Source organism: Pseudochaenichthys georgianus, chromosome 16, assembly GCF_902827115.2.
Source record: "Pseudochaenichthys georgianus chromosome 16, fPseGeo1.2, whole genome shotgun sequence".
In the NCBI taxonomy this organism is placed as follows: domain Eukaryota; kingdom Metazoa; phylum Chordata; class Actinopteri; order Perciformes; family Channichthyidae; genus Pseudochaenichthys; species Pseudochaenichthys georgianus.
The window spans coordinates 30,331,051-30,356,867 of record NC_047518.2 but is presented as its reverse complement, the minus strand read 5'-3'; the positions used below and the strand labels follow the sequence as shown (position 1 = coordinate 30,356,867).

The 25,817-nt window shown below is 39.9% G+C and overlaps 3 protein-coding genes across 5 annotated transcripts in view; all 3 read right to left on the bottom strand.

Moving 5' to 3' along the window:
• The window catches only part of ephb6 (eph receptor B6), a 39,928-nt gene extending 37,030 nt beyond the window's left edge, over positions 1–2,898 (bottom strand). The window contains exon 1 of one of the 2 annotated variants that reach the window (XM_034101740.2): positions 2,774–2,898. In XM_034101740.2, coding sequence (XP_033957631.1) covers positions 2,774–2,831 — 58 coding nt within the window. In that variant the 5' untranslated portion in view covers positions 2,832–2,898. Of the gene's footprint in view, positions 1–222; positions 313–2,773 lie in introns of those variants that run through there. The other variant, XM_034101741.1, reaches the window with a different exon arrangement.
• Positions 2,899–4,826: 1,928 nt separating this feature from the next.
• Positions 4,827–16,726, bottom strand: slc2a3b (solute carrier family 2 member 3b). Its single transcript, XM_034102402.2, has 11 exons — positions 16,617–16,726; positions 16,394–16,519; positions 12,806–12,910; positions 12,158–12,318; positions 11,616–11,856; positions 10,867–11,029; positions 10,450–10,637; positions 8,368–8,472; positions 8,171–8,272; positions 7,877–8,080; positions 4,827–6,733 (listed from the first exon to the last, which is right to left on the bottom strand). Exons 2-11 carry the CDS (start codon positions 16,415–16,417, stop codon positions 6,491–6,493), a joined length of 1,536 nt encoding a protein of 511 aa, XP_033958293.1. The 5' UTR covers positions 16,418–16,519; positions 16,617–16,726; the 3' UTR covers positions 4,827–6,490.
• A 5,408-nt stretch (positions 16,727–22,134) lies between these two features.
• cox6b2 (cytochrome c oxidase subunit 6B2) lies at positions 22,135–24,638 on the bottom strand. 2 transcript variants are annotated; one of them, XM_034102637.2, is made up of 4 exons: positions 24,540–24,638; positions 23,950–24,088; positions 23,266–23,366; positions 22,135–22,431 (listed from the first exon to the last, which is right to left on the bottom strand). In XM_034102637.2, exons 2-4 carry the CDS (start codon positions 24,053–24,055, stop codon positions 22,378–22,380), a joined length of 261 nt encoding a protein of 86 aa, XP_033958528.1. In that variant the 5' UTR covers positions 24,056–24,088; positions 24,540–24,638; the 3' UTR covers positions 22,135–22,377. The 2 variants fall into 2 exon arrangements, with proteins under 2 accessions (XP_033958528.1, XP_033958526.1); XM_034102635.2 differs by having other exon boundaries at positions 24,551–24,638.
• Between the last annotated feature and the right edge of the window lie 1,179 nt (positions 24,639–25,817).

The following is a 25,817-nucleotide window of genomic DNA, read 5'->3' as shown; positions in this document are numbered from 1 at the left end:
GGTGTTTAATATCAGTTTGGCCTCTTTGCCTTCAGGTGATAGACGGTTCCGGTGGTGCTGGCTTGACACAGGCGGTTGAGACGGTTAGCTTCAGCCTAAACCTTGCGAAATGCGAATCCTGGTCATTATACAGTTTACATATTTACATATTTATATGTTATATGTTCTTCGCTTTCTTAATAACGTTAGCCACGGGTATGCCTACTGTCAGGAGTTACTTACCAAGGTTTGTTCAACATTTAAGGCGGTCTAACCGTGAAGCTGAAGTCCGGACTCCTCGGGGTTTGTGTGCAGTCACCGGGACTAGGCTAGTTGCTGGATGGTAAGTGAATCTTAAATCTTAAAATGGTTTGACTACAACTTGTCAAGACACAATGTCTTTGTTTTTACGTTTCAAAGCAACATATTTGTGTTTTGTTTTTAATTGTTACACAACAGGTGATTTTACATTATTTACGGTGCTGGGAAGTAACGGAAGTTATAAAACAAGTAATGTAACGCGTTTAGTTTTGCTGCTCAGCGTTAGTTATGAGTAGCGCCATATCTATATGGCGCTGGTTATGAGCAAAGTGATGTTAACCTTTTCAATGAATATGGCCTTATGTGTAAAAAAGCAAACTAATGTATTAGTTGGCTAGCTTGCCCAACACTGGAAACCATTGGTTTAATTAACGCTACAAAATCAGATAAATTAAATAAATATAAAAAAGCACAATATCCTCTCTGAGTCAATTCAAAGTCAATTCAAGTGCAGTAGCCTACTGGAGTATTTAGTTACTTTTCACAACCAACTTTTCTCCAGACTTTTATACAGAGAAAGTCATACAACATTAAATCAGTTTTGTAACTGGTAAACATTGTAGCCTACAGTTTGTGCAGACTGTTGCCTTTTGGCAAAATCTAATTTAATTTCCTTTTCAGGGCATGACATAAGCTCCACTAATGATACAAGGTTAATTTGAGGATATGCATAGCTCAGTGAGCATCACTATTCATTTACTCATCCATGACGGGAAGTGCTGGAGGGGCATCAGGTGTGCCTTCTGCACAGCCCTTCCCTTCAAAGCGGTGTGTTAATGCAATGTGAACATGCAATGTGAACATGCAATCCTAGACACTGACCCAACAATTAAGAGGTGCACCATGTGGTTTCATATCAGTACTTCATATCAACAATGCATGTGGGCGACTGCTTCAACACTTACAGGCAGCTAGTTAGAGTGATAAATCGCACCCCTGTCACTCAAACACAGCAGTTTGTCTGCATGCAAAGAGGCAGATCTTTTATACTCTTAACAGCAAGAAATAAGGCAAGAATTGAACTTATTCATGGTTTGTGGTGTGAAAGCATACAAGAAAGGAGGTTGTGAGTGGTGGATCCAGTAGACAGACAATAAACAATTTAAAAACAGACAGCAATCATATCAGATAGCTAGTCAGTCCAGACAGACTTCTACAGCAGTGAAAGCTGAGGCAGATGCCAAATCCTCCCTTCGTGACATAACTAGATGTTTCAATTTATGTGGATTTATATGGACGGACGGTCATGCTATTGGGTTAATACTGTATTATGAGGAGCTCTATTTCAATTACACAAACAGAGTCAGTAGGCCACTAACGCTGGGCCGCCTCTCTCCCTCTCTATCATTCTGTCTCATCTTAGTCCAGGCCATCTGTTACAAACACAGCTCAAATCTGTGGTATGAGGCTGACATATAAGTTACCTCTGTTATAGACTATTACTGAGGCACACCTCGCAGTAAACTAAAGCCAATGGCAGATGAGCGTGAACAGGTGCAGCTCTTTCCATCGTGCAGTCAATTCCTTTGAAAATAATTTGCGTGCTGACTGCTGAAACCTTCTCAAGTGTTGGATAGAGGATGCAGGAGCAGGAGCTATGTATAGGCAGACACATAAGAATACACACTCACACAGCTACACACATACACACTGAGTCAGCAAATGAATGTTAGCCCACTCTGATCTGAAAATGCACTTAATAGATGGAGTTAATTCAGCTTTTCCAGACTCGCTCACTCACTCCTGCACTTTTTAAGACATTTCCACAAAGCGTGTATCGTTAACTGCAAACACATTCATTGAGGAGGTTGTGGAGACATAAGTGGCACTGATAACAGTACCGGAGAGGGACCAGGGGTCTCGTGCTGTCACATCTGTGAGATTATGAGTGACATGAAGGCCCGGGAGGGGGTGCCAAATACATAGGTTATGCAAGTTATTATTCATTTGTCTCCCACCTAATTTCCATATTCTTTTGATGCCAGAGCTTGTTAGGCCGCGGCACGCACCTGGCACTTCCATGCCAACTAAGTCCTATCTGAAGTGCTTCCACAGTGGCACACGCAAGCATCTGCATAAACACATGCAAACATAGAGATGCACTCAGACACAACACACAAACTAATGCGCACAGGGCGGTAGTAGTAAGGGGGAAAAGTGGTAATTATTCAGAGGCTCCCAAGCTGTAGGTGGTTTCCATAAAAATGCTGAATGAATCAGACTTTCTCGTGGTGTTTGGGCCTTTCCTTTCACAGATTCACAGATTTGCCAAAGTACCCAGCATTCCCAGAGAGCGACATTCTTAGAGCTCTGTAACAGAAGCATACCAAGTGTCCATCCTCCACTTGTGGGCTTATTATGAGCACATGATGGGAGCGCTGTACAAACTCCCAGTCCTGCTACCCTTGCACACATACACACACGGACACACACACATGCAATTTTCAAAATAAAGTAAAAGTGAAATTCTTACCTTCCTCAGCTGAGTTAGGCTGGAAAAACAGACAGAGAGACAGAAAGACACTCCACATCTCCACGACAGAATGACACTGACAGAGAGAGGGAGGGAGAGAGCATGAAAGAAGTAGATAGAGTGAGTGTGTGTGACAGAGTGAGCGAGAGAGAGAGGGAGCAGGGGGTGAGAGAGGGGGTGGAGTCTGTTTGCTCCCTCTATCTGAGAGAGGGAGAGAGAAAGAGAGGGGGAGGATGGATGAGGAAAGGCTAAAAATATTTACAGAGCAGCACATACAATAAGCACAGTGCCAACAGAGAAGTAAACAACACTGTTGTCAGAGAAACTAAGGGAGAGAGAAAGAGTGAGAGTTTTTTATATTCGAGAGAGAGACAAAGAAGGAGAGAGAGTTAACAAGAAAAAGTGTCAAAGGGAAAGGGAGGTGGAAAAATGAATAAACTAGTTAGTCCAGTCTTTAAAACAACAGTCTAGACATGTCTACCGACATCACTTTCAGCTCTCCCCTAACGCCTCACACCAATTTCAGCGGGCCGCCTGGCAGGCTGTGCATAAAACTGTGGCATCCCTCAAATATCTGGACACTGTGCTAACTTGCATTTTTCAAGTTGTGGCATGTGAGAGTGTCCAATTTATTTTCCTTTTTTTGTTTTTGGATCCCTCTCAGTTCTACCTTTTATGGAAAATGAATATAATTTGGACACATTTTTGGATGCCCTCCATCCTCCTCCTCCTTTCCCCTCCGTCTCTCAGACACACTCCTCGCCTCCCAGGATTGCTCATCCAGACAGTTTCTAGACACGCACTCACACACAGGCATGCAAATACACAGCGCTGAGCCCCTCTGGCTCATGCACGCCACTCGCTGGTCAGACCGCAGTACTGCAGCTTGTTGATGGGCTTTCATGCCCCAGTTCACTGCATTGACTGAGACTTCAGTAGACTTTTGCAGGGAGATGTTGCCTATTGGCTTGACACAATTCGATGGCCCCATTCCCAGCCAGCCGGGGGCCCTTTACCCTGGGCTCTTTGCTCCAAGAAGCAGAGTGGAGAGGCAAATGGATCACGCCGGTCCTCCCGTCATTAAGCCGGGACTTAGAACTTCATAATCAGTTTTCAGTTGGTCCTGAAAGCACATACCCTGTGCCACTTTATATAAAAAGTGTCTGTTTTTTAGAGCTGAAGTGAAAGATTGATTAATCTGTTTATCATTAACTTTTGCTCAATCTATTACTTCATTTCTTTAAAGGAAATATGGACACACACGACTGGTTCCAGCATCACAAATGTGATATGTTTCCCCTCTACTCTTGTTTTGCTGTTATTGGGAAATTAAGGCTGCACCTGATTCATATTTTCTATAGCATCCAATAGAAGCTTTGTCTGTAAAATATTAGGAAAGAAAAGTGTTCCGTCAGTCCAAAACCCCCCCAAAAACTCATTGTCGCAGCTCCAGTAAACTTTAGGTTTTGTACGGTTATTTTGTCACCATGTGCCGTAGGAACCAATTATAAATCATTTTGTTAAGACATTAGTTTTTTTTGGTGTCCTTCCTAAAGAAATGAATTGAACAGTATCTCACTTACCACTTCCCCCATAAAACAACAGCCACAACCTGTAATTTTAGAAGCAGCAATGTTAGTACGTCTTTTCAGGGGAATTCCTCTTTGAGGTAATTATTATCTCGCGTCTCTACATGTGTTCTGGTTTGGCTTTTGAAGCTGTGTGATCCAAGACGAAATCTGACCTCAAAACTCCTCCCGCATTCACTCCTTAAAAGCGTCATCACAACCATGAATACATTTCTTCTTAAACCAAACTGTTCAGCAGCAGCGAGAAATGGAACTCTGTTCTTTAACTTATGGCTTTATTTCAATGTTTCTGAGGTTTGGTTAGCTCTACAGTGTATAACAGCTGATGCGGTGCAGAAAGGGAAATGGAGTAGCCACAGTAATCACGCTCTCACTTTAGCACAGAGACTGCAATCACATTAAACATTCATTGCTTTGACTCGAGCATTACAGACAGTAAAATAATTCATAATTCAAGTCACACATTCCCTTAAAGATGGACAACTTTATTTCCTTTTTTAGTTTCTCAAAGCAAGTGTCACTAATATTATTACTGGCATACATTATGATACTGTGACTCTCACGCACACTCAAGCTTTAACACTCCTGACTTCTGTTTAGCATTAAGCAACAGTGACATCCACCATAGCGACAGTGCAAGACAAATCAGTAAATGTAGCAGATTAGACAGGATTATGAGGCACAACCAAACATCCTAATACATACATTATATTTACAGAGAAACACACAATATAAACAATTATTACAAACTAGTCCGACTGCCAAAGTGCAAATAAAATGCTGCTAAGCTCAAACGTTGAAAATGTTTTCCATGAGCACGTGCTCACATCCAAGAAGAAGTACAACTGTACACACATTGACACAACATATATAAGCCTGTGTACTATGTTGTAATAGTTTATCCTGATTCAGTTACTGAAGATTCTACAATATTTATGTACATAATTTCAGAAAGAACAACAATCAATAAGGCATTTTTTGTGCGTTAACTACTAAAATAAATGCAATTCATTTAGTATTATTACTCAACATTACTACACCTCTTGGTTAATATCATCAATGTCATATTTTTCAATATCTTTCATGTTAGATACGTATTGTTGTTATCTGTCGATTTTAAAGTGTTTCAATACAAAACATTTACCACAAATTACTGTTTAAAACTGATGAGCACTTGATTTAATGTAATGCTATTTTAGAGATGGCAATATGATGTTGTTAGCCTAGGATGCAGAAGTTACTGCTTCATACTGATGTCAAGAGAGTTTCAAGGACAGTGATGATAAATGTAGCCACCTGAGTTTTTGTATCCTACGGTTGTAATGCTTACTGTAATCGACTACAAAATACTGGTTGAAATCATTGAAAACAGAGGTTGGGTTTTTAGGAGCAGAAAGCCTATGAGCAGACTTTGTAAGGCCTGACAGTGTTAGCCTACACCTCAACAACGTGGTTCATACAGACAGCTGTAATTTACAGACCTGTCTTAATTATTTCTATAATTTCAAACACCCTCTACTCTCATGAGATGTTGTGCTCCAGGATGATAATACATATTTATATTCTGCTACATGCTTAAATATTTGTATTCTAAGTTTATAGTGCTTTTTTGCGCACTTAAATGGGAGAGGGGCTGCTGTAACACCTCTATACTCACTCTGTCTACTCAAGACAACATGGCTCCCTCCCCCAGGCAGCAAGGCACATCAGGCATGCAGACAGGACAGCAAGTCAGTCGTTCTTTTTTGGGTCAAACTACCAGGATCCAAAACCAGCTTTTCAAGCTTGACCTCAATACATAAACCCCCCCAAATCCCACAACCTTTTAGCATGGGGGTAGCTGAAGACCTGGGACTTAAGGCTGAACATATGTTGATCCTCTTATATGGCAGTATGCGTGGGGCTGGCAATGGGAATGTCAACTATTATTAAGTACTAGTAATTCAGTTAAGTTTGGCCCATGTTTAAAGCAGGATTACAGGGAACTCTGTCAATTATTAAAGCATGTTTGTGACGAGGGAACCTTTAATGCTTTAAACGTTTGTGTGTTATGAAATATAGCTCCTTGTATCTATGTGTTTAAAACCTTTTGTCTGTGTTGTGTCCGGATTTCTTTTACTTCTTCTTTCTAAGGAAGACCCACCATGGGGACCTTGCTTGTGGGGGAGGTTGGAGGACCTTCTTTTCCCTCGGTCAGGCCGACGGCCATCGGCTCAGAAACCGCGGAGGGTTGTCCTGCGCTGGCAGCGAATCCCTGAGCAATGTCGTCAAAGGTCCTGCCTCTCGTCTCTGGTACTCGCAGGAAGGTGAAGATGAAGAACAGGATGAGGAGGACCATGAAGATGATGAAGACGTAAGGACCACAAAGTTCCTGAGGGAAGAAGAGAGAGGTGTGTGTAACTACATGACTCAAACTGCACATACTTCTGAAAATGTTTGCAGTGATGGGAAGTAACTAAGTACATTTACTCAAGTTCTTTACTTTTTGAGATTTACGTACTTTCAACTCCTAATCCATTATACTATCAGAGGGAAATATACTGGTTTTTACATCACTATAATCTGTTAATAACTGTTGGCAGTTACTTTCAGATTCTAATAAATAAAAACAAACATGGGTGTGAATCTTTAAGTATCTTATGATTTGATTCAATTTGATATATCATTACACTTTTATTCAAACGGTTCCTGATTCAAAATGAGTTCTGTGTTGAGCATGTGGTGGTCCTCAGCGTTTAAAAATCAATTAATGGAAGTTCGGAATAGATTCAAAATCATAGAAGATAGAAATCTAGTTTCTTAATGTATTCCAGCACACATATTAATCAACTATTATATATTAAAAAATAAAATATCATTATATGTGATGATACTGCTGTTTATAAAGTTAATGAAATTAGCCCAAACTCCACCACCTGCAACATTTTAGTGATAAAAAATGTTATGTATTCATTATTTTCTCCAATAATATATATATTTTCATGGTATGAGCCCTTCTGCATTATGTCTACTTTTACCTTAGGTGGCTCTACATTAAAGGTGGGGTAGGTAAGTTTCAGAAACCGGCTCGAGTGCACTAACATTTGAAAGTACACAGCCGAAAAGAATCCGCCCCTTCCTTCAGACTTCCTTACAGAGCACCTCCTCCAACACACATGACCGCGCAATGCACGCCCAATGAGGGCACGAGATAAATTTGTGCGTGCACAAGATGGAAGGCTGACTGACAGGGTGGCAAAAATCCATAAAAAAATGTCATCTGTGGAACCCGTAATACTGTAAAAAGTACAACCAACCAGTTGTACTTTTTACAGTATTACGGGTTCCACAGATGACATTTTTTTATGGATTTTTTGTCAAAGCACTTAAGATATTCATTGCTATCGGGATGTTAAGAGCATTCCATGGAATATAACAAAAAGTGTATCTCGAGCCGGTTTCTGAAACTTACCTACCCCACCTTTAAGTGTATCTTGATGTCAATACAAGTAAAAGACGTAAATGTTTCCCTTACCTCAAGTTTAGGGAATCCCAGCCCCACGAGGAAGTTGGCGGTCCAGTTGGACAGACCGGAGACGGCCATGGCAGCAGGCCGGGGCCCCTGGGAGAAGAGCTCAGCCACGATGAACCAGGGGATTGGACCTGGACCCATCTCAAAACTGGCAACAAAGCCGAACACAGCCACGATGGCCAGGTAGCTCAGAGACGGGTTGGCCTTCTGCTCAGACAGAGAAACAAAGAGTGAGTACAAGAAGATGTTGTTTTCTTAAGCTCACAGAACAAGAGGTAGCAAGCAAACATCACTTACCACCAAAACCAGGGAGATCGTCATAATGAGGGCAAAGAAAGCCATTCCTGCCAGACCAATCAGATGCAAGGTTCTTCGCCCCGCCCGTTCAACCAGGAAGAGCTGGATTTAAAACAAAGAAATTGTTAATACAAATATTAATAATAATGTAAACCATGCATTTTATCTAAAGAACAAATGTTTAGTCAGACACTTACGGAAACTACAGTAAACACGGTGTTGACAACTCCAGCTCCTATGGTGGCGTAGATGGGTTGAGTGACACCAGCTGTGTCAAATATACCTGTAGAATAATAGAACACCTAATAGGAGAGAAAGATGAAGAGTTATTAGTATTACAACTTAGGTTAGGTGAGGAATTGCTCCAGCAGCCTGTCCACGGCTCTGGGGGAAAGCTTTGTATTAGCCTGTGGGTCCATGCGGTTCTGAGCCTGCCTGAGGGGAGGCTGGAGAACAAGGGGTGGCTGTGGTGTGAGGGGTCTCATGATATTAAAGATATGGCTACAGTTGATGGCTCTCAAGTTTTGGATTTGGGAGCAGATGATTTTTGTACTTTTCGATTTAGGTTGTGGGCCATAAAACAAAAATAGTGAGCTAACTGACCCTAAAATGCCATGTAAACTTCAGAGGATTTGCAGAGTTGGGTTATAGTTAGTTACATCAGGTTTGTGACTTCAAGCAACCTCTTTCACATTACACCTAGTCATGTGTTCCATTAAATATAGCTTAGCACAGTTGGTGCTACTAGCTGCTGATGAGTGGGCGGAGTCACTATCTGTCAGTTAAATCGATGTTACAGCCTTTAGCCACGGGCTGCCGCAGCTTTACTGTTGATTGTCAGGTCAGAGGGGGGGGGACGCTAACACACTCAGTCAGCCTGGTGACATGACCTTATTAACAAAAACCTATCAAATACCACTTTGTTTGTCTCTTTCCAATGACCCCACTGGCTTAAATTATTCCGCTCAATCGAACATTGCCTGGAGCAGAGTAGCGTCTCTCGTCATGTGCGTTTTTCAGTAAATGCTCCTTTAGAGATGTAGTGATGACATTGACTGAGACTTATCATATAATGATACCCATAACACTCCTCTCCCTGATAGGATATGGTGTTTACTAGGGCTGTGCATCTTCACTGGTCTCACGATTCGATTACGATGATCCTGTCAACGATTCGATTCGGTTCGATATCACGGTGCATCACGATTCATACCAATGCGTTGCATCCTCAATTTTCTATATTACTGCACATGGCTTATTTGTCATCAATGCATACATGCAGTAAATACATATGAACTCTCTTTTTATTATTTAGAAAGTGCTTCAGAAATCAATTACATAAATGTCTTGACATTAATTTATAAACCAAAATAAATGGATTGTATAGGTCTAGCCTCCCTATATCTGTGTGTGAAGTTGTTCCATCCTCAAAAACAAAAAGCTAATGCTTCTGCAGTCTAGCTTCAGCTTCTAGCCACGGTCTTCTGTTAAAAAAGGACACTGAATGTCCTGAATGAGGCATCACACACAGGACTTGAGTCTGAACACAGCAGACAACAGCATATTTACAACAGCATATACAAACTAAAATACTGCATGTGGGTGCACACTTATATTCTCTGTCTTACTGTTACATGAATCCCATGAATGTATGAGACTAAGTTAGCTTCATTATATCTCAGTGATTAAGTGATTAATAAAGTTTCTATCGGGTCACTATCAGCCTGTCACTCATTATTTTCAGGGAGGGGGCGGGGTTTGGAGGAACGGAGAGGAGACGGTGATCGCGGAAGCTTTTTTCCTCCTGCCTTCACAAACTTTACACACGTATATATCGTCTGCAAATTGCTAGAGGACATTCATACTCTGCAATCCAAGACTTAATTAAATCCACCAAAAACCTGACATGATTGTAACGCGATTATTTTTGAAAAACATAAATCCCTGTGTGTCTGAGCCGCAGCGACATGGAGTGAGTCAGAGCGGGTCCTTCTGCTGCTGGTTCTGGACTGGTGGTGTTGTGTTGGTGGATAAAGCAGACTGCTCCGTGTTGCTGTGCCGCTGTCACGTATGTTCCCTGATCTCTGCGTCACCGACCGATTTGATATTAAAGTGACAGAAAAAACGTTATAGTAAAGCCGCGGCCGGAGAATCAGGAAGCAACGTTACTACTCTATAACCGATTATCTTCCGTCACTGCATCGAGACCGAATCGTCCACGTCCGCATCGCAATGCATCGTAGAAACGATTATTTTCAACACCCCTAGTGTTTACTCACAGCGTTGATACCAGACAGCTGCTGGGAGAGCTGCAGGATTATGGCTATGATGATTGGTTGGCGGTAGTTTGGGGAGCGGAAGAGTTCAGGGATGGTCACTTTCTTCTCCAAGGCCATCTTCATCCCTTCTTCCTTCATCTCATTAATGTCATCGCTCACATCCTCACAGCCGCGCAGACGCACCATGGCTACAGAGAGAAGAAGGGATGTATGAAAGGAGAGGGAGAAAGTACATTATTGTGCAAATATGGTGTAAAGTAAGGCTGGAAGGGTCTTAGAACATTATGTTGTAAAACTTTAATAAATCGCAGGGCCGTGCTTCATCTAAGGTTCATTACAATTTCAAGAGCAATTCTAAATGTAGTCTCATTAAAACCTGATGTCGCAATCTTGTTTGCATAACGTCTCAAAACCGACCTTTCCTGGCCTCCTCCTCCTGGTTGAGGACGATCAGCAGGTAGCGGGGGCTTTCAGGACAGAAAGGCAGCAGGATGCTCTGCACGATGGCCGGCAGGATGGTGAGAGCCAGCAGCAGAGGCCACAGCAAGTCTGAGCCGAGCAGAAACTCCAGACCAAAGATCTGAAATGCATCAATAACACGAGATGAAGTACTTATAATGAGTTGAGCTTTCATTTGAACTCAAACAACCCTCGCAGCTTTTCTCTAGGACACCATGCTTTGTTAAAGTCAAATCACTTTTTTTTTGTAGTTTCTGTTCCTAGTTTTATTATATTACATTGATATTATAATAAACACTAAGAGATGGGAGAGATTTGAGTATACTATGCTCTGAAAAATATGGTTAAAATAATACTTTTTAAAAAGGGATTTGTTCTATTTCTAAAGTATAATCTGAAAAGATGCTTGTAATATTATTAGCTAATTATATGTTTATATATTGTACAGCTTCCCAACAACATTTGTACTAAAAGAGAGCTGATAATGTTGTTTCTTGTCCGTAATGATGATCTGTAGGTCACATGACAGCATCTAACTCTTATAAAAGTTTTGAAAAACATTTATGAGGTGAAAAATAATAATGTGAAGAGTTGTGCAACACATTGATTTTGAGGCACAAGTTCACGTTTTTCTGCAGAAATCCAGAGCTTTTGCACAATAAAAAACAAAACAAATGTATCTCAGTAACGTAATCACCACATCATACCTGTGCCACCAGGATGCCAATCACCACACCCAGCTGATGCAGCGTGCCGAAGGCTCCTCGGAGAGCAGTGGGGGCGATCTCACCCACGTACATGGGTGTCAGCCCCGTGCAGAGACCGCAGAACACACCGATGATCAACCGCCCCACGATGACCATCTCGTAAGAACGAGCCAGGCCCGACAGTCCCATGAAACCCCCCCCGATGATAGCCAGGATGTTAGCAAGCAGCATGGACTTACGCCTGAAGAAGAGAGACAAGGAGGGAAGAAGGACATGGTTAGTGGGTGAGTACTGCAGATTATGTTGACCAATTAAATATAATGCAAACTTTTCTATCACAATTGCACAGACTCAAAGGAGAAGTTTTCATGTCCGATTTTGTCAAACAAACAGTCCAAAACAAAAGATAGGCTTTAAAACTAAATTGTGGAGTTTACAATAAGGAAAGGTGTATTTAAAAACTAGTAAGGGTTCGGTTGATTAACTGTCACCATACATGAAACCATTTACTGCACCATACTGTTTACTCCCGATGTTCTTACCTGCCAAATTTGGTGACAACGGCTCCGACAGAGAAGGACCCGACCATGCCTCCCACGCTGAAGATGGCGACTGCAAAGCTCCACACCATGGTGTTGGTTCCTGGGCTGAAAGGCTCCCCGTACCGCTCCATCGACACATTCTGGAAAAACCTACGCAGTTTCTGTCAACCCACAGAAAAAGAGTGATGAATGGCTGCATCAAAGTAAGTGTTTGTCTAAGTTCACAATCAAAACTATTCATTTTGTGTGTAACTGATGTCAGAGCTCATGCTTCATTGGGAGTTTTTGACACATCCACATGAGGGCAGTATAGCTTTTAGCATTGCCACCTTGCAATGCTGTGGTCACGAATGAGAGCAGTCTTATCATGTCTCGCACCCTAACTGTATCGAGGCCTCTTTGCAAAACCACATCCGAACAGCAACATGAAAGTCCTAAAACGAGGCCCAGAATTGGCGTTAAAAAAAAAGTGTCATTTAAGTTATTGCAATATTAAAATCCCAAAAAAGGGAGAAGATATAAAATGGCATCTATTATTCATCTCTCTCATAATAGTTGTCCCCGCTGTCATAAAACATTAAAGGTCTATCACACAATTCAACTCACACACACACACACACACACACACACACACACACACACACACACCTGCTCTGGTGCGTTTATGACCCCGGTGTTGTAGCCAAACTGTAGCGAGCCGATGACAGCTGTTGAAACGCTGAAGAGCAGGTAAAGGGTCACCTTCTTCGGCGGCTGTTGAGAGAGAGAAGGTCATGAGCGATATGAAGGATTAAAACAATGAGCGGATGGAGTTTATGGACAATCCCCCCCTCAGTTTGTGTGGTGGACATGTCCTGTCCCTGGCTCTACAAAGCTCCTGTTGTTTATATTGACACTGGTAACTACAAACACAATGAGTCCCTGTTTTCAGTTTGCTGTCACTTGCAGCACTGTGAAAGCTAGGTTTCGCAAACACTGCACAGGATCCATGATTTGCAGCTCTGAGGTATTTCTCAGCTGAGAAGCTAAAGAAACCCCGAGAGAATAAATGAATCCTATTGTGAGTGCTTTTCCCTGCAGGGTTCAAATTAAAGTGGGCTTAGCTCATAATAACAAGCTAATACACCTGACAATAATCCCTCGTGTGGCACGGCATGTAGGAGGTTGCCATTTTGTACAGTTCCAACAGAGCAGAACTGAGAAATGGGTTTAAGTGAAGTTGTGGTTCCAAGTCTACTATGTGGCGGCACCATGCCAAATAAGGAACCTAGTTACTACATCTCTTTACGTTAACCCCATTACAACAGCTTTCTGGGAACCTCTACAAAGGTCATTATTTGCTTTCCAAGTCTACTGATCCAGACGGGCTCATTAATGAAAGGAAATCCATTTTAATCATCCAGTGTTTTCCAAATCCGCCGCCGTTTCGACACTCATTTCAAACCTTTATTTAACCAGATTGGTTCCATTGAGATCATTGATCTCTTTTTCAAGGGAGACCTGCAGCATATAGGTTCCACATGAAACATAAAACAATAAAGGACATTATACATTATATTTACAGGATACATAGTTATAGACATTTACAAGTGCCCATTGTATCAGCAAGCATTTCATTTACCCTAGCTTTAAAAACATGCAGAGGAATGAGATTGCTCAGTTTCAATTCTTGCTGAAGATTGTTCCAAGCAAGTGGAGCTGCGCACATAAAAGCTGACTTACCTAAGACAGTCCTTGCTCTTGGCACATCTAACAAGACCACATCATGTGATCTCTTGCAACTCTCTGTGTTATCAGAGAGCAGATATAATACACTATAACACGAATGAATCATTCATGATTAATACATTGTTTTACAAAACTTGTAATCCTAAAGTCAGGAAACAGACACAAAGACAGGCACAATTAACTCTGTCCCAATGTTTACATGATATAACTATCTGCACAGATAACTCCTCAAACGTCACTAAACAGTACGTTCATTGAGGGAAATCAAGAGGCAGTTCAAAGAGTCTCCCCCTCTAGAAACAAACCCTCTGTCCTTTAATCTGATCAACTATTTGATTTGCTGAGAACTCATGCTTCCTTATTGATAACAAAACTACCAACAATGGGCTTTAAGTACATCATGTGTATATCTGTTCCTATCAGGTAAACCCACTCACAGGTCAGAATGAAACACAAAGGAGGAATTAAAAATGACTCGGTGAACAGCAACACATAAGCAGATAGTGATAATCAGTTGTTATCAGGTCACTGCGTGTTTCTCTGGGACATCATGGCCTTGTCTCAAATTCTTACACTAAATTAAGCCGAATATACTTCTGTGACGACATCTTGACGGTTTGACACACAGGAAGTGCTGCAAACACGATTATTTGATAGTGAAGGGGAAATAAAGAGGACTGGTAATAAAGAAAACAGTTACATTTAAAGGGAGAAACACAGAAGTGATAAATAATGTCATGTTTGACTTTTGGCACAGATGACCTGGAGGGGTCTCTGGGGCGTAGCGCTGCACGAGAGGGGATTTGATGAGGATAACTGCATGTGCGGGTGTGGTTGTGTGTGTGAAAATGTGTGTGGATGGAGACATGCCAATTGCATCTGTCGTGACATGCTGATGTTGAGTAAGACTTAGACAAAACGTTCGCATTGTTAAGCCTCATGCTAAAACAATGATTCTAATTAGAGAGTGGCGCAATGTGCATTATAGGTACTTTAAGAATTTAATACGGCAGATTAAGAGGTTCTACCAGCATGCACAATTTCCTGCATTTGCACACTAAGGAGCAGAAGCCAAGCCCATCATCATTATCTGCAACCGTGTACTACAATATACCGTTTTTTGTTGCAGCAACATGACATTCTGCTTTAAAAAAGTCATGATCAATATGTTACCATAACAAATACAATTACATTTACAAGTGGTAAAAGTATATACATATTTGTACACGCACAATTCAATGACGTAATTCTTATGAATACCATGGAATATTATAAAAAGCTCAAAAAACGGTTCTAAAGGGATCTATCAAGGTTATCTTCTTTGGAACTTTAAACCTCAGAATACTTAATTCTCATAAAGTTGTGTTTCATGTACTTGGTTTGGTTCATTGTGTCATTATTAATCAGCATCGCTCTCGAAATGCGGAAGAAAGACTCATTATTGACACACCTTTTCTTCGACACTCAAATGACACATTTAACTTATCTTCATCCCATTCTCCTGTTTATTCAAAAATATCTCGCATGGCCGTTTTAGAAAGTCAGTTTTCTTTCTCCATATGTTTTCATATTGCATCGAACTTTCGTATATGTCTTCATCATTCATTTTACAGCAGTTCCTTTTCACCTTTTCTGCAGTATCATTTATTAGTATAATTTCATCAGAAAGGAACGATATTTATTTTATTTTTTACATTTTTAGTTACACTAATTTTGTGCTATAATTTTTAAGAATTACTTTTTAGAGTGTATGCCTTTTTTTGGCTTGGGGGGGGGTAGTTGCATCAACACACATGATGTGTAAACCTTAAGAAACAGCCATGAAATGTGTGTAGCTGATTGTTTCAAAAGCCAAACCACAGGGAAGGTTTGTGAGGACAGATAGCAGGCACATTTTGGTCTTTTTAGATACTCTTTACAATACTAAAATATGTAATGCAATCAATTCAAAGTTCACCCTTTGAACACTACACTAACTGTGCAGCATGGTATCAATAAAGTGTTAACTATATTTGGGCTGTTGCAAGTTGTCAGTCTTTGCTGCACTTTTACAGTTCTTTCTTCATATAACTGGTACGATTCCCTCATGCCTTTCTCATGGACACGCAGGTGAAGTAAGAAACAAAACCAGATCGAGTCTAAACTTGCCACCCTGCCTTAGTCATCTCCTGAATTCTCGTATATCACTCCCATCTCATGCCCCTGCCAGAATGGAAATATACAGATTTTCCTCTTACTTTTAATAACACTTAATTATGAGGACGTGTTGGCACAAAACAGGCTCAGAATGAAATGAACTAAAAGGACTGGCACTCTTCCTCTGGGACTGCTGGGAATTATAACTAAAAGCTTGTTATAATGTGTTTGTACCACAGGTTTGTACCTGAGAAGAATACTGCAGAATATGTACGGCAAACTCATCTGTGCAGGTTTGTAGAGGTAACAGTTTGGAGAATAACAGAACGCCACCACTACCCCATGAATCCAATAGAAGTAAGAAACAGTTACCTTTTCGTCCTGCATCCGCTCCATCTTTGCGGCTCACAGAAGATTCAGATGAAGAAAACTTCTTGGATGCCTCTTATTCCTTATGCACACAACCTCACACCTTTGTGCAAACAGTCCTCGGAGAATCTGAAAATAAACAAACAAAAGAATAATGTATTACATTCAGTAACTTGATACGGAACACATGTTTGAACAATCTAAAGAACTCTCATAAAGTTCATACCGATAGACCAGTAGACCTAATGGATCAGGCAGAGTGGAGCACTTTTCGGCACTCACTGAATTCAACTGGAGTCAGTATCCAAAATGACAGTAACCCCTCCCTCTGCTTGGTGTTCACCCTCCTCTTCTGCTCTCACTAATCACGAAATCAAATGAGGAAAAAGTGATGTTACTCCTTGTGTTCAAATTAAATTACTGTCGCTTTGCTCACTTTGATCAATACAACACCTTCTCAATGGGCTGCAGAAACTTCAATATTATTTGATGATGCTCTAATTAACTGGATTTCGTTTAAAACAAGATTTATTACGTAAAATCCGGAATCATGTGATAATAACAACATAGAAATATAATCAAAATATGAACACATTTGTTTGACAGTGACACAACCGCATTATTAACATGAATGTTTGTTTACTGTTGTGGGACATGCCAGCCTCTCTGTATCTTCAATCAGACAAGATGTGTTTGCCCCCTGCATTGTTGTCTTTATAAAAAGTGGTACATGTTCACTTGCACGCCTCAGCCTTATTCTTTTAACTATTACGCGCAGGGAAGCTCCCCAGTCATACCCATGTGTGTAAAGAGTGCATGCAACATTTCCAGAACGGCTGATTAACTTCGGGCTCTCATGTCGTAATGGCCGTGAAGGCAGCGCGGATTGGGGGGGGGGTTGGACGTGCTCGGTCGAGCGTGCAGTACGGAGCGGAGATGGGGAACAAACGGTGCCGGTGAATGGAGGCTCTGTGCTGCTGCTGGCCCGACGGCTGCCCACCGGGGGCGCGAGAACAAAAGGCAATGTCCACGGAGTTCAGATACAAAGACCGGTCATGCAGAAATCATAAGACCGGCTCAGTGGGTGGCAAACAAACGAGACCAACTAAATCTTCATCAACTATGTCTAATCTTCACAGCCCACCTAAATCCCAGTCTGGAATTTGACAAGTTCTCCAGAAAAATGCGAGTGAGCCAAGGGCATTTCTAAATCCATTTGGTGAACAGGCTGGGTGCACATTTGAATGCTTTTTTTATTTAAATCACAAGTTTGACCCAAGACTTGTATGATAATTCCGCATTTAGCGTAAAATATAAATATATTTTGTTCTAGTTTAGAAAAAGCTGTATTAATTAATTTTCAAAGGGTCAAACAATCCTGTGTAAGACCATGATTATAAAATATACCCTGTGGTTTGGTAATCTTGAAATGTAATTTTCTGTCCAAGTTTATACTGTATACGGTACCAGCATAAAAACATTAGTCACTCAGGTACAATTCAATTTGTAAAGTTGTAGAAGGATCATTTTTGCATAATGTAGTCAATTAAAATATTGAAAGCTGGAATTAGCTCCCAGTGCGAGGACATGGCCTCTGTCCTTAGTAGTAGCTATCGTGTGTATAATTAACCCCCTTTAAATATGCAGTGATAAATGATGGATTAGTTATGAGTTTAGGTTTTTACCAATCAGACTCTTACCTACCCGTTCAATTCAACACTTTGAGGTGGTTCTCTAGTATTTTGTCATGCATGTAATTATGTGAACTGTAGAATATAAATAACAATCCATGTCGGACACAAATATGTATTCCTTAACTTAATGAGTGCAAACTAGATACATTTTGGCATTGACATCCAAACTAAAAACTGTTTCATTATTTATTTACTTGCTCGTTTATGCTCCTATTTTGATAAAGTGTTTCCAGTTAGAGTATTTGAAACAGCATCTGATGTCATGGAGGAGTGTATTTTCACATTACATTCTGGTGACAGCTATTTCAACTTTTGTGATCAATGTAAAAACGAAACACATTTCATCAGAATTCAGACTATTGACTCAAGCGTGCCTGGAAATGAGCCACTTTGGTGAAAACAGGTTAAGAGTAAACAATTATTTCCTGGAGATATTCAAAGCCTTCAGGCCTGATCAAACCTCGACCAGTGGTGGAAGTTGTAAAAATACTTAAAGCATTATGTAGTCATTATGCCGAATTACACATTTCAGAATAGTATACTGTATAACTAGAGATGCAGTAATGTGTTTACTACTCTAATTTTGTCGCCTGTTATAGGTTTTACTACATATTCTACCAGGTAGCTTTTGAAATCTAACAATATATTGTAAACTATTTGAATATATTCTAATTACTAATCTAAATCTGTAACTAAAGGTATCAAGTAAATCAAGTGGAGTTAAACACAAGCTTTCAGCTGAAAAGATAAAGTAGCAAAACATTGAAATACTCAAGTTAACTATAGAAGTCACTTAAAATGGTAAAGTACTTAAGTAGTAACTTACTTTCACCCTGTCGGCATCCTACATAATGAAAACATAGATTTACACATTTATATACAATATTAATATACCTCGAAACCACAGAGTGAACTTTTTAAGCATAATAATGTTCAATGTTCACTCACATTTTATCTTTTTGAGAAATCTACTGCCAAACTATATCAAACATTTCCCGAGGCCTGTGAGCAGTAATGTGTTTGATTGATCAAGAAGTTGATATCCTGTGAAAAGAGATTACAGGGAATCTGTCGTAACAGTGACTGCATCAATAACGTCAGGTTGGGTTTCATGTGGCTCCTTCCCTTTCTGTACGTAATAGTGGAATCGCAATCATTTGTATTCACTTGGTTGTAACAAAACAAAAAAAGGAACTCACAGAGGGAGAGAAGGACGTGCAGATGTTCAGGTTTAGTGCCCTGATGTGTTTGATGACATACTTTTTCCTTCAGAGTGCATCTCTCTATCCCAGCATCCCATCTGGATCATGTGATCTGTTGCCAAGGAAACCGATCCCGCGGCATCTTTTCTGGTGACCTGCCTGAGTGAGCAAATCCAATTATATGACATCTGTGAAAATTAAACACAGATAGACAGAAAGACAGAGGGCACAGAGAGAGAAACTGAGGAAGTTAGATACCTCACTCAGTCTACCACACACAAACCACATCCTGCAGAACGTTTAAACACGTCTTTGGGTGTTGTGGACTTATGGCGAATGTTTTAATTGAACATAAAAATGTCGCCCTTAATGCAAATTCATCTGACTTTTTCTCCTGGACTGCAGGATCGTATAGACTTAACATAAAGTAAAAAAATGCATATTATGAGTGCCCACATGAAGGGTTTCACAATATATATTCTTTGAAGCGTTTACATAAAAAGAAAATGTATAAATCAGCCAATTTATAACATGTTTTGCTTGGACAACAGAAAGTACATAAAGTATTGACAAATGCAAATCATCTATTAACCCTTTGACTTCCCCTGGACATTTTCTGTTTGGTAGCTTTAAAGAGAAAACGTATTTTTCCCGTACACCATACATTTTGAATATTTCCTCACATAAATTAAAATGTTCAACAGTCAAGTCATGGTTACAGTTTGCTTCACTACAGTCAACGGAAATATTTCAACAGTTCTTTTCAACTTGTAAACACATTTTCTTTATGTCAGTTTGACATTTGGGGTCATGTTTGGGATAAAATATTACAAATATGTATTTTTTGCTGATAATCTGGTGGTTCAGGGTCAACAGAGGGAGTGAGCATTAAGACAGTTTACTGGAGGGGTTTCTTATGTACATTTGATGCAGCAGTGCCCCCTTGTGCTTTTGAGATGCCATCACACTGAATCGCGTTAACCCTAACCAGAAATAGTCCTACAATAACTTCCACAGCTCTCTAGAAGTCACATAAACAGCTATGTGTTGCGCTGTGTTTCTGTGAAGAAGACGCCTTCATCACAGTTGGCATAGGGGCATGGTAAAAGACACACTGAGGGAAACACATTAATAACTTTGCTGGACATTGGTAAAATAAAGCCCAAGTCATTATTTGTTCAAGACAGCTTTATTTGAAGTCATACATAACAATGCTGTGCCAAAGTAACCTGCTTACCCTCTCGGTCAAGGTTGTGAAGGCCAAACAGAGCAACAGAAAACTGCAGCCTTAAGTAGAGGCTCAATCAGTGGAAACACCTGTGCTCAATTGGAGCATGGGCACGGGTGACAATTTTCTTCCAAGTGTAAAAGTGTTATTGTTTAAGGCTTCTGCGGTCAGAAATGTAGAATATGTTGACCTATTTGATTTATTGTGTTTAATTAGTTTGAACTACATTTTGAATATGTTTGTAGATGATAAGAATAACAGTAATTAAGGGTATACATAGTGGATTGTCCTATGGGGAGGGGCTATATAAACCTCTGGCCACAAGTGTTTTGGAGTTAGTCTGTCTGTGGCTGTAGAGCAGAGAGGTACCAGTTATATTTCTTCGACCTATACGTATATATATATATATATATATATATTGAGGTTTGTTTTTCTTTCTATTTTGGACTAGATCCTTGTTGCTTTGTGTTCTTTCAGCATTTTGGCTGTTAATAAAAGCACTTAAGGATACATTTTTTGTGACTAGCCATCTTGTTTAATTCCTAGTTTTTTCATCGACCCTTTTGGTAACAGTTTCACACACTATGACTGTATATTACCAGGGGAATTTATCTGGATGAGGAAATCAAAACAGAAGAGGCGAACACACCCTCTCTGGCGTGTCGGGGCATATTGTAGCATAGCTGAGGCAAACAGTGGAAGATGTGTTGATCTGATGATTATCTAAAGATAAGTCAATAGTGTCAGTACTTTTACTCTGCAAACACCCCAAAACAATATGCTATTTATTAAATTTAACCTCTGCTTGTTAACACCCTAAAAGTCAAAATCCCCTACTGTGGACCGTGACAATGAGCAAGTATTAAAACCCTGATTAAGATCAAAGTTAACACAAGGTACTGAATCACCAACTTCCTTAAAGACAACCTTTGTATACTTTTTTGGGTTGTTTAGAGATCCTTTTTTTATTAGTAATTTTTTAGGAAGATTTATATATTCTGCCTTTTTAAATCAGATGTTTGTGTAGGTGCTGTGTCTTATACAAACTGAACAGGAAGTATAGACTAAACCATGACCCACTAATGTTTTTAACTGGTTCATTTGCTAAATATTCTCTACATCTGTATTGGCTGTGACATTAAATTATTCTGTTACAGAGCAAGCAGAGGATGTCAAGTTAATTATATGCACTTCTGAGGAAATACACAATTGTTGTGGTTTGAGGACTTACATTTGCAAGTTACATCAATGAGTTTGGAACAATGTTCATGGTTGCACAGAGAGACAAAGCTCAACTGCACCACAGGGTCATCACTACCACCCTCTGGAAGAACTTGTTTTAGTGATGTTGAGCTTTACAGTAACCAGGTCTGAAGGGTGTCTAAGAGAAAACTAAAACCCTTGATGGTTGGTGTAATATATAGTCTTTGATGAAGAGATAATGAAAAATAAAGATAGCTGAAGATTTTGTTTGGCATTCCAGAGACTTTGTGCATCTGAAAATCCAAAAGGCCACGGTTAAATTCACCCCAGAACAGGAACAATTTATAACAAGACTTGCTTAATCGAAAGTGTGTGGTTGTAGAAATGACATACAAGTAAATCCAATAAGACTGAAACTGTTATTTAACACATCCTTTTATTTCAATCTGCACTTTATTTATTGATAAAGCAAAGCCAGAGAGAAGTTTAAAATTGACACGGAAAAAACTTAAGACCTCAACATGGAGGGTAAAAAGTTGTGCGTATTTCTATTTAAAGTTATGATAATGCGTTAGCTGTTTGAAAATGTCCTTAGGCACACACAGGGGTGCGGTAACAGAAGGTCCTGCAGGGGACTGTCCTGATCACCAACGGCAGACTTTAGATTTTCCCTGCGAAACTTCCTCCCTCTATCTGGTCGTCCCATCTGCCAACCTGGGGGAGAAATTCAAGAAAACATTAGGCCAAACTCATGTTCAAGCAGAACTGCAGTTTTACATTCCAGTTTATTGGGATTCTTAAAAAGACAGCAACAACAAAGAAGTATAGAGTTCCTGACCTTGGGAACGCTTTTCAATGTAACATCAACATCTGTTGCACCCGATACCATTGGCTAATTGTCTCAAAAATGGTTGCCAGTTTTCTGGGTCAATCATCAATGTAGTTTTAGCAATTTCAATACAAGTACAATGTTAAATGTGACACCCTAGTAAGCTATCTGAAACTTGAAAATAAAGGCAAAGACAAGCTGTCAATGCAACAGCTGTGGCACTATGTTGTTAACAATAGTTAACATAAATATGAGGGAACAGAAACACAATAAGCAAATAAAAAGGGTGAAATGCATTCACCCTGAGACCAAAGAGATGCTTTTTGTCTTTTATCCGAGGTGGACATGGCACCATCGGTGGAAATTAAAGGTCAACAGTATACACCAGGATATGAAGCTTAGCAGTGTGTCTTAAGTTTTCTCGTCATGAATCTGTAAAAACGTATTTTAGAAAGTATATAAGGGCTAGGCATTGTGATGGAAGAATATGATGACTTCTCTTATGTCTCAGGTACTAATGAAAGCCAACTAAGGGGACTAACACGATCACACATCAATACCATTGGAACCACATGCGTGTCATATCCCATTCACACATTGTATGTCTTTTTAGAGACCAGCATGCAGACATCCACATATAGTATATAAACTTTAAATGTCTCAAAATACAGACGAGGACTCTTGAATATACAGAGGGAAATATCAGAGCTGTAACTTACCCAGCTCGTGGGACAGAGGCTCTTGTAAACCCTCTGGTACCAATCACAGGGAGCCACATCCTGGTCCTTTGCCGAGAGGGCCTTAGTGCACCTGTGGAAGTCTGGAGCAAAAACAAAGAAGGGTTCAAGGTTACTCATCCGACACAATGTTCACACTTAAAACACAATAAAAGCCCTAGAGATTAAAAGGGGGAAAAAACAACATGCTTCAATGACAGGCAGAGAGAAATATGCACACAGCTGAAACATAATACTTCTTTCCTTATTGACTGCTGTAAAAAGGCATAAATTAGATAAACTACAGTATTTATACCACCAATGTCATAATGGAGATCACATTTTAATTTTCAATTTTTTTTTATAATTAATTACGGCTCTTATCTCTTAGCTGTCTTATGGTACACTGTAAACATTTTATGTTTAAACATAATATGTCAAAGGTATAACCATATATTCACTGTAGATAAAAGCACATTTTGTTAGGGCACCAGTGTTAAAAAAAACTGCGTTTCTCTGTTTGTTTGTGCTTTAACAAACATGTCATGTAGTTTTAGAAACAGTACTGCACAAGTACAAAGATGTGGACAGAATGAAGTGTGCAGGCATGTTGCCCTGTCTTTGAATACTGTGTCCAAAATAAGTGTTACGAGCGGGTTATCCCAACATATCGATCCTTGTCCTCACCTAGGTAGTTCTGGTAGCAGTTGCGGGTCTGGTTGGTGTTTGGGAATCTGGCGTCAAAGGGAGCCGTCCTGTAGTTCTGGATCTTTGTCTCAACAGTATCAGCCATCGTTATGAGCTTCAATCTCACGTTTTAACGATACTGAAAAAAGAAACGGGGTGGATTAACTCACATCTGATACAGGTTTAGTAAACACTGCTGTCAGTGTCACATCAACAACATGTTATGTGGCTATGCTAAGCTAAATATAGCATTCTGATCAAAGTTAAATGTAGGTTATCTCTGTCTACGCTTTAATCGCTACTCATTGTTAGTTCCTTAATCAGAATGTAGGATAACTGTTCAACTCTGATAAGTTTATTGACACAAACACTTTTGCCACGGTCACATTTCTTTGAATACAAGTTAGCATAGTTTGACACAGTGTTGTCAGTGAGCTAATGCTAGCTGTTAGGTCGTTGCTAACTCTTGACTCTGTAAGCCATTTGAGAACGTCTGTTTGTTCCGTGAGTTCCGGTAGGTGAACTCAACAGAAAACCCTTTGAATATCGAAGGCAACGTTTGTGAACAGAAGACAAAGTTAGGAAGTTACCGGCTGCTAACCTTGGGAGGTTTCTCGATGTGTCCTCGGTGGGCTCCGGAAGAATACGTTCCTTCGTGTCGACGCGCAAAGGATGCTGGGATATCGACTGACCGGACATGAACCTAAATTCAACTTTAAGTTTGACAAACATGTGTTTATTAATTATCAATATTAAGCTATGACGAACCTAATAATTATCTCTAGCCTGTCTTATTTTACAAACATTAGTTCATTTCACAAATCCAATTAAACGGAGAAAAAATAGGCTAGTTATTATATTATGTTACTTACAAGTATTAACTTAAATATACATCACTCTAGCATTTCAATTGTGATATACCTGTATGCGCAACGATACAGTTGGTTTAGGGTTGTTGATTTACAACACCTGATCAACCTAGGGTTAGTTTAAAAAAAGTTAAATATTGATAATGTTAAAGTTAAAAACATAATAAATTACATCCTCAAAAAATACATAAATTACAGAAATCTGGTGTAAAAGGTGTGAAGGCAATGGTGTTTCTCTCTTAGCCATGATTTAATAAAGTGGTTGTGTTACATTTTAAAGGTTAGTAGTTACATACTTTTTCTCTTTTATAGAGTAGACTGTTGATTGAATACACTTCTCCTGTTTGCCATGTCAAACAGATGCCTAGTTACAAAGTTAGCTTACTATACACCATTAGCTACATGCATTTTAATCTTTGGGCTTTGCTTGGTTATTACAGTGAATTAGTCCGGCAGTGGCTCAGTCAGTAGGGGTACGTGGTGCCCTTGAGCAAGGCACCGGACAACCCCCCACTCCCATTGCTCCCCGGGCGCTGTACAATAGCTGCCCACTGCTCCTAGTACTAGACTACTGGTACTAGGATGGGTTAAATGCAGAGGCCAAATTTCACTGTGTGTGTGCTGTGTGCTCTGCATGTGTGGCCATTAAAGAGGGTTTCATCCCTTCGATTCTAATACAACTGTAATGATTTTAGCATTTGTTTTACTTGCCCTTGATCAACAATTGCTTTATGATGTTTGGCAACATAACCATAGTAGACATATAGACTGTGTTTGCCTGTTCTGCATGAAACAAAGATTCACCAGGAGGCCAATATCAGTTTGACTTCTTGTGCTGTATCAATATGATGCTTCAACTGCACATATTGTCTGCTTCTTACTTGGACTAATGTTTTATTTTCCCAAAGTGAAACTTTGATGCAGTGGATAAGTCTTTGAAATGGGTAATTAATTGTTCTGATGATGTTTGCGATCTAGAAATGCAGATTTTTGAGGATC

Excerpts from the sequence above, each read along its gene's own strand:
- cox6b2 (XM_034102637.2), bottom strand. The coding sequence starts at position 24,055 with ATGGCTGATACTGTTGAGACAAAGATCCAGAACTACAGGACGGCTCCC. Across the intron at positions 23,367-23,949 it reads CTGCTACCAGAACTACCTAG|ACTTCCACAGGTGCACTAAG; the intron begins GTGAGGACAAGG and ends TTTTTGCTCCAG. Across the intron at positions 22,432-23,265 it reads GCCTCTGTCCCACGAGCTGG|GTTGGCAGATGGGACGACCA; the intron begins GTAAGTTACAGC and ends TTTCTCCCCCAG.
- slc2a3b (XM_034102402.2), bottom strand. The coding sequence starts at position 16,417 with ATGGAGCGGATGCAGGACGAAAAG. Across the intron at positions 10,638-10,866 it reads GGAGGAGGAGGCCAGGAAAG|CCATGGTGCGTCTGCGCGGC; the intron begins GTCGGTTTTGAG and ends TTCTCTCTGTAG. Across the intron at positions 8,273-8,367 it reads CCGTGTTTACTGTAGTTTCC|CTCTTCCTGGTTGAACGGGC; the intron begins GTAAGTGTCTGA and ends TTTTAAATCCAG.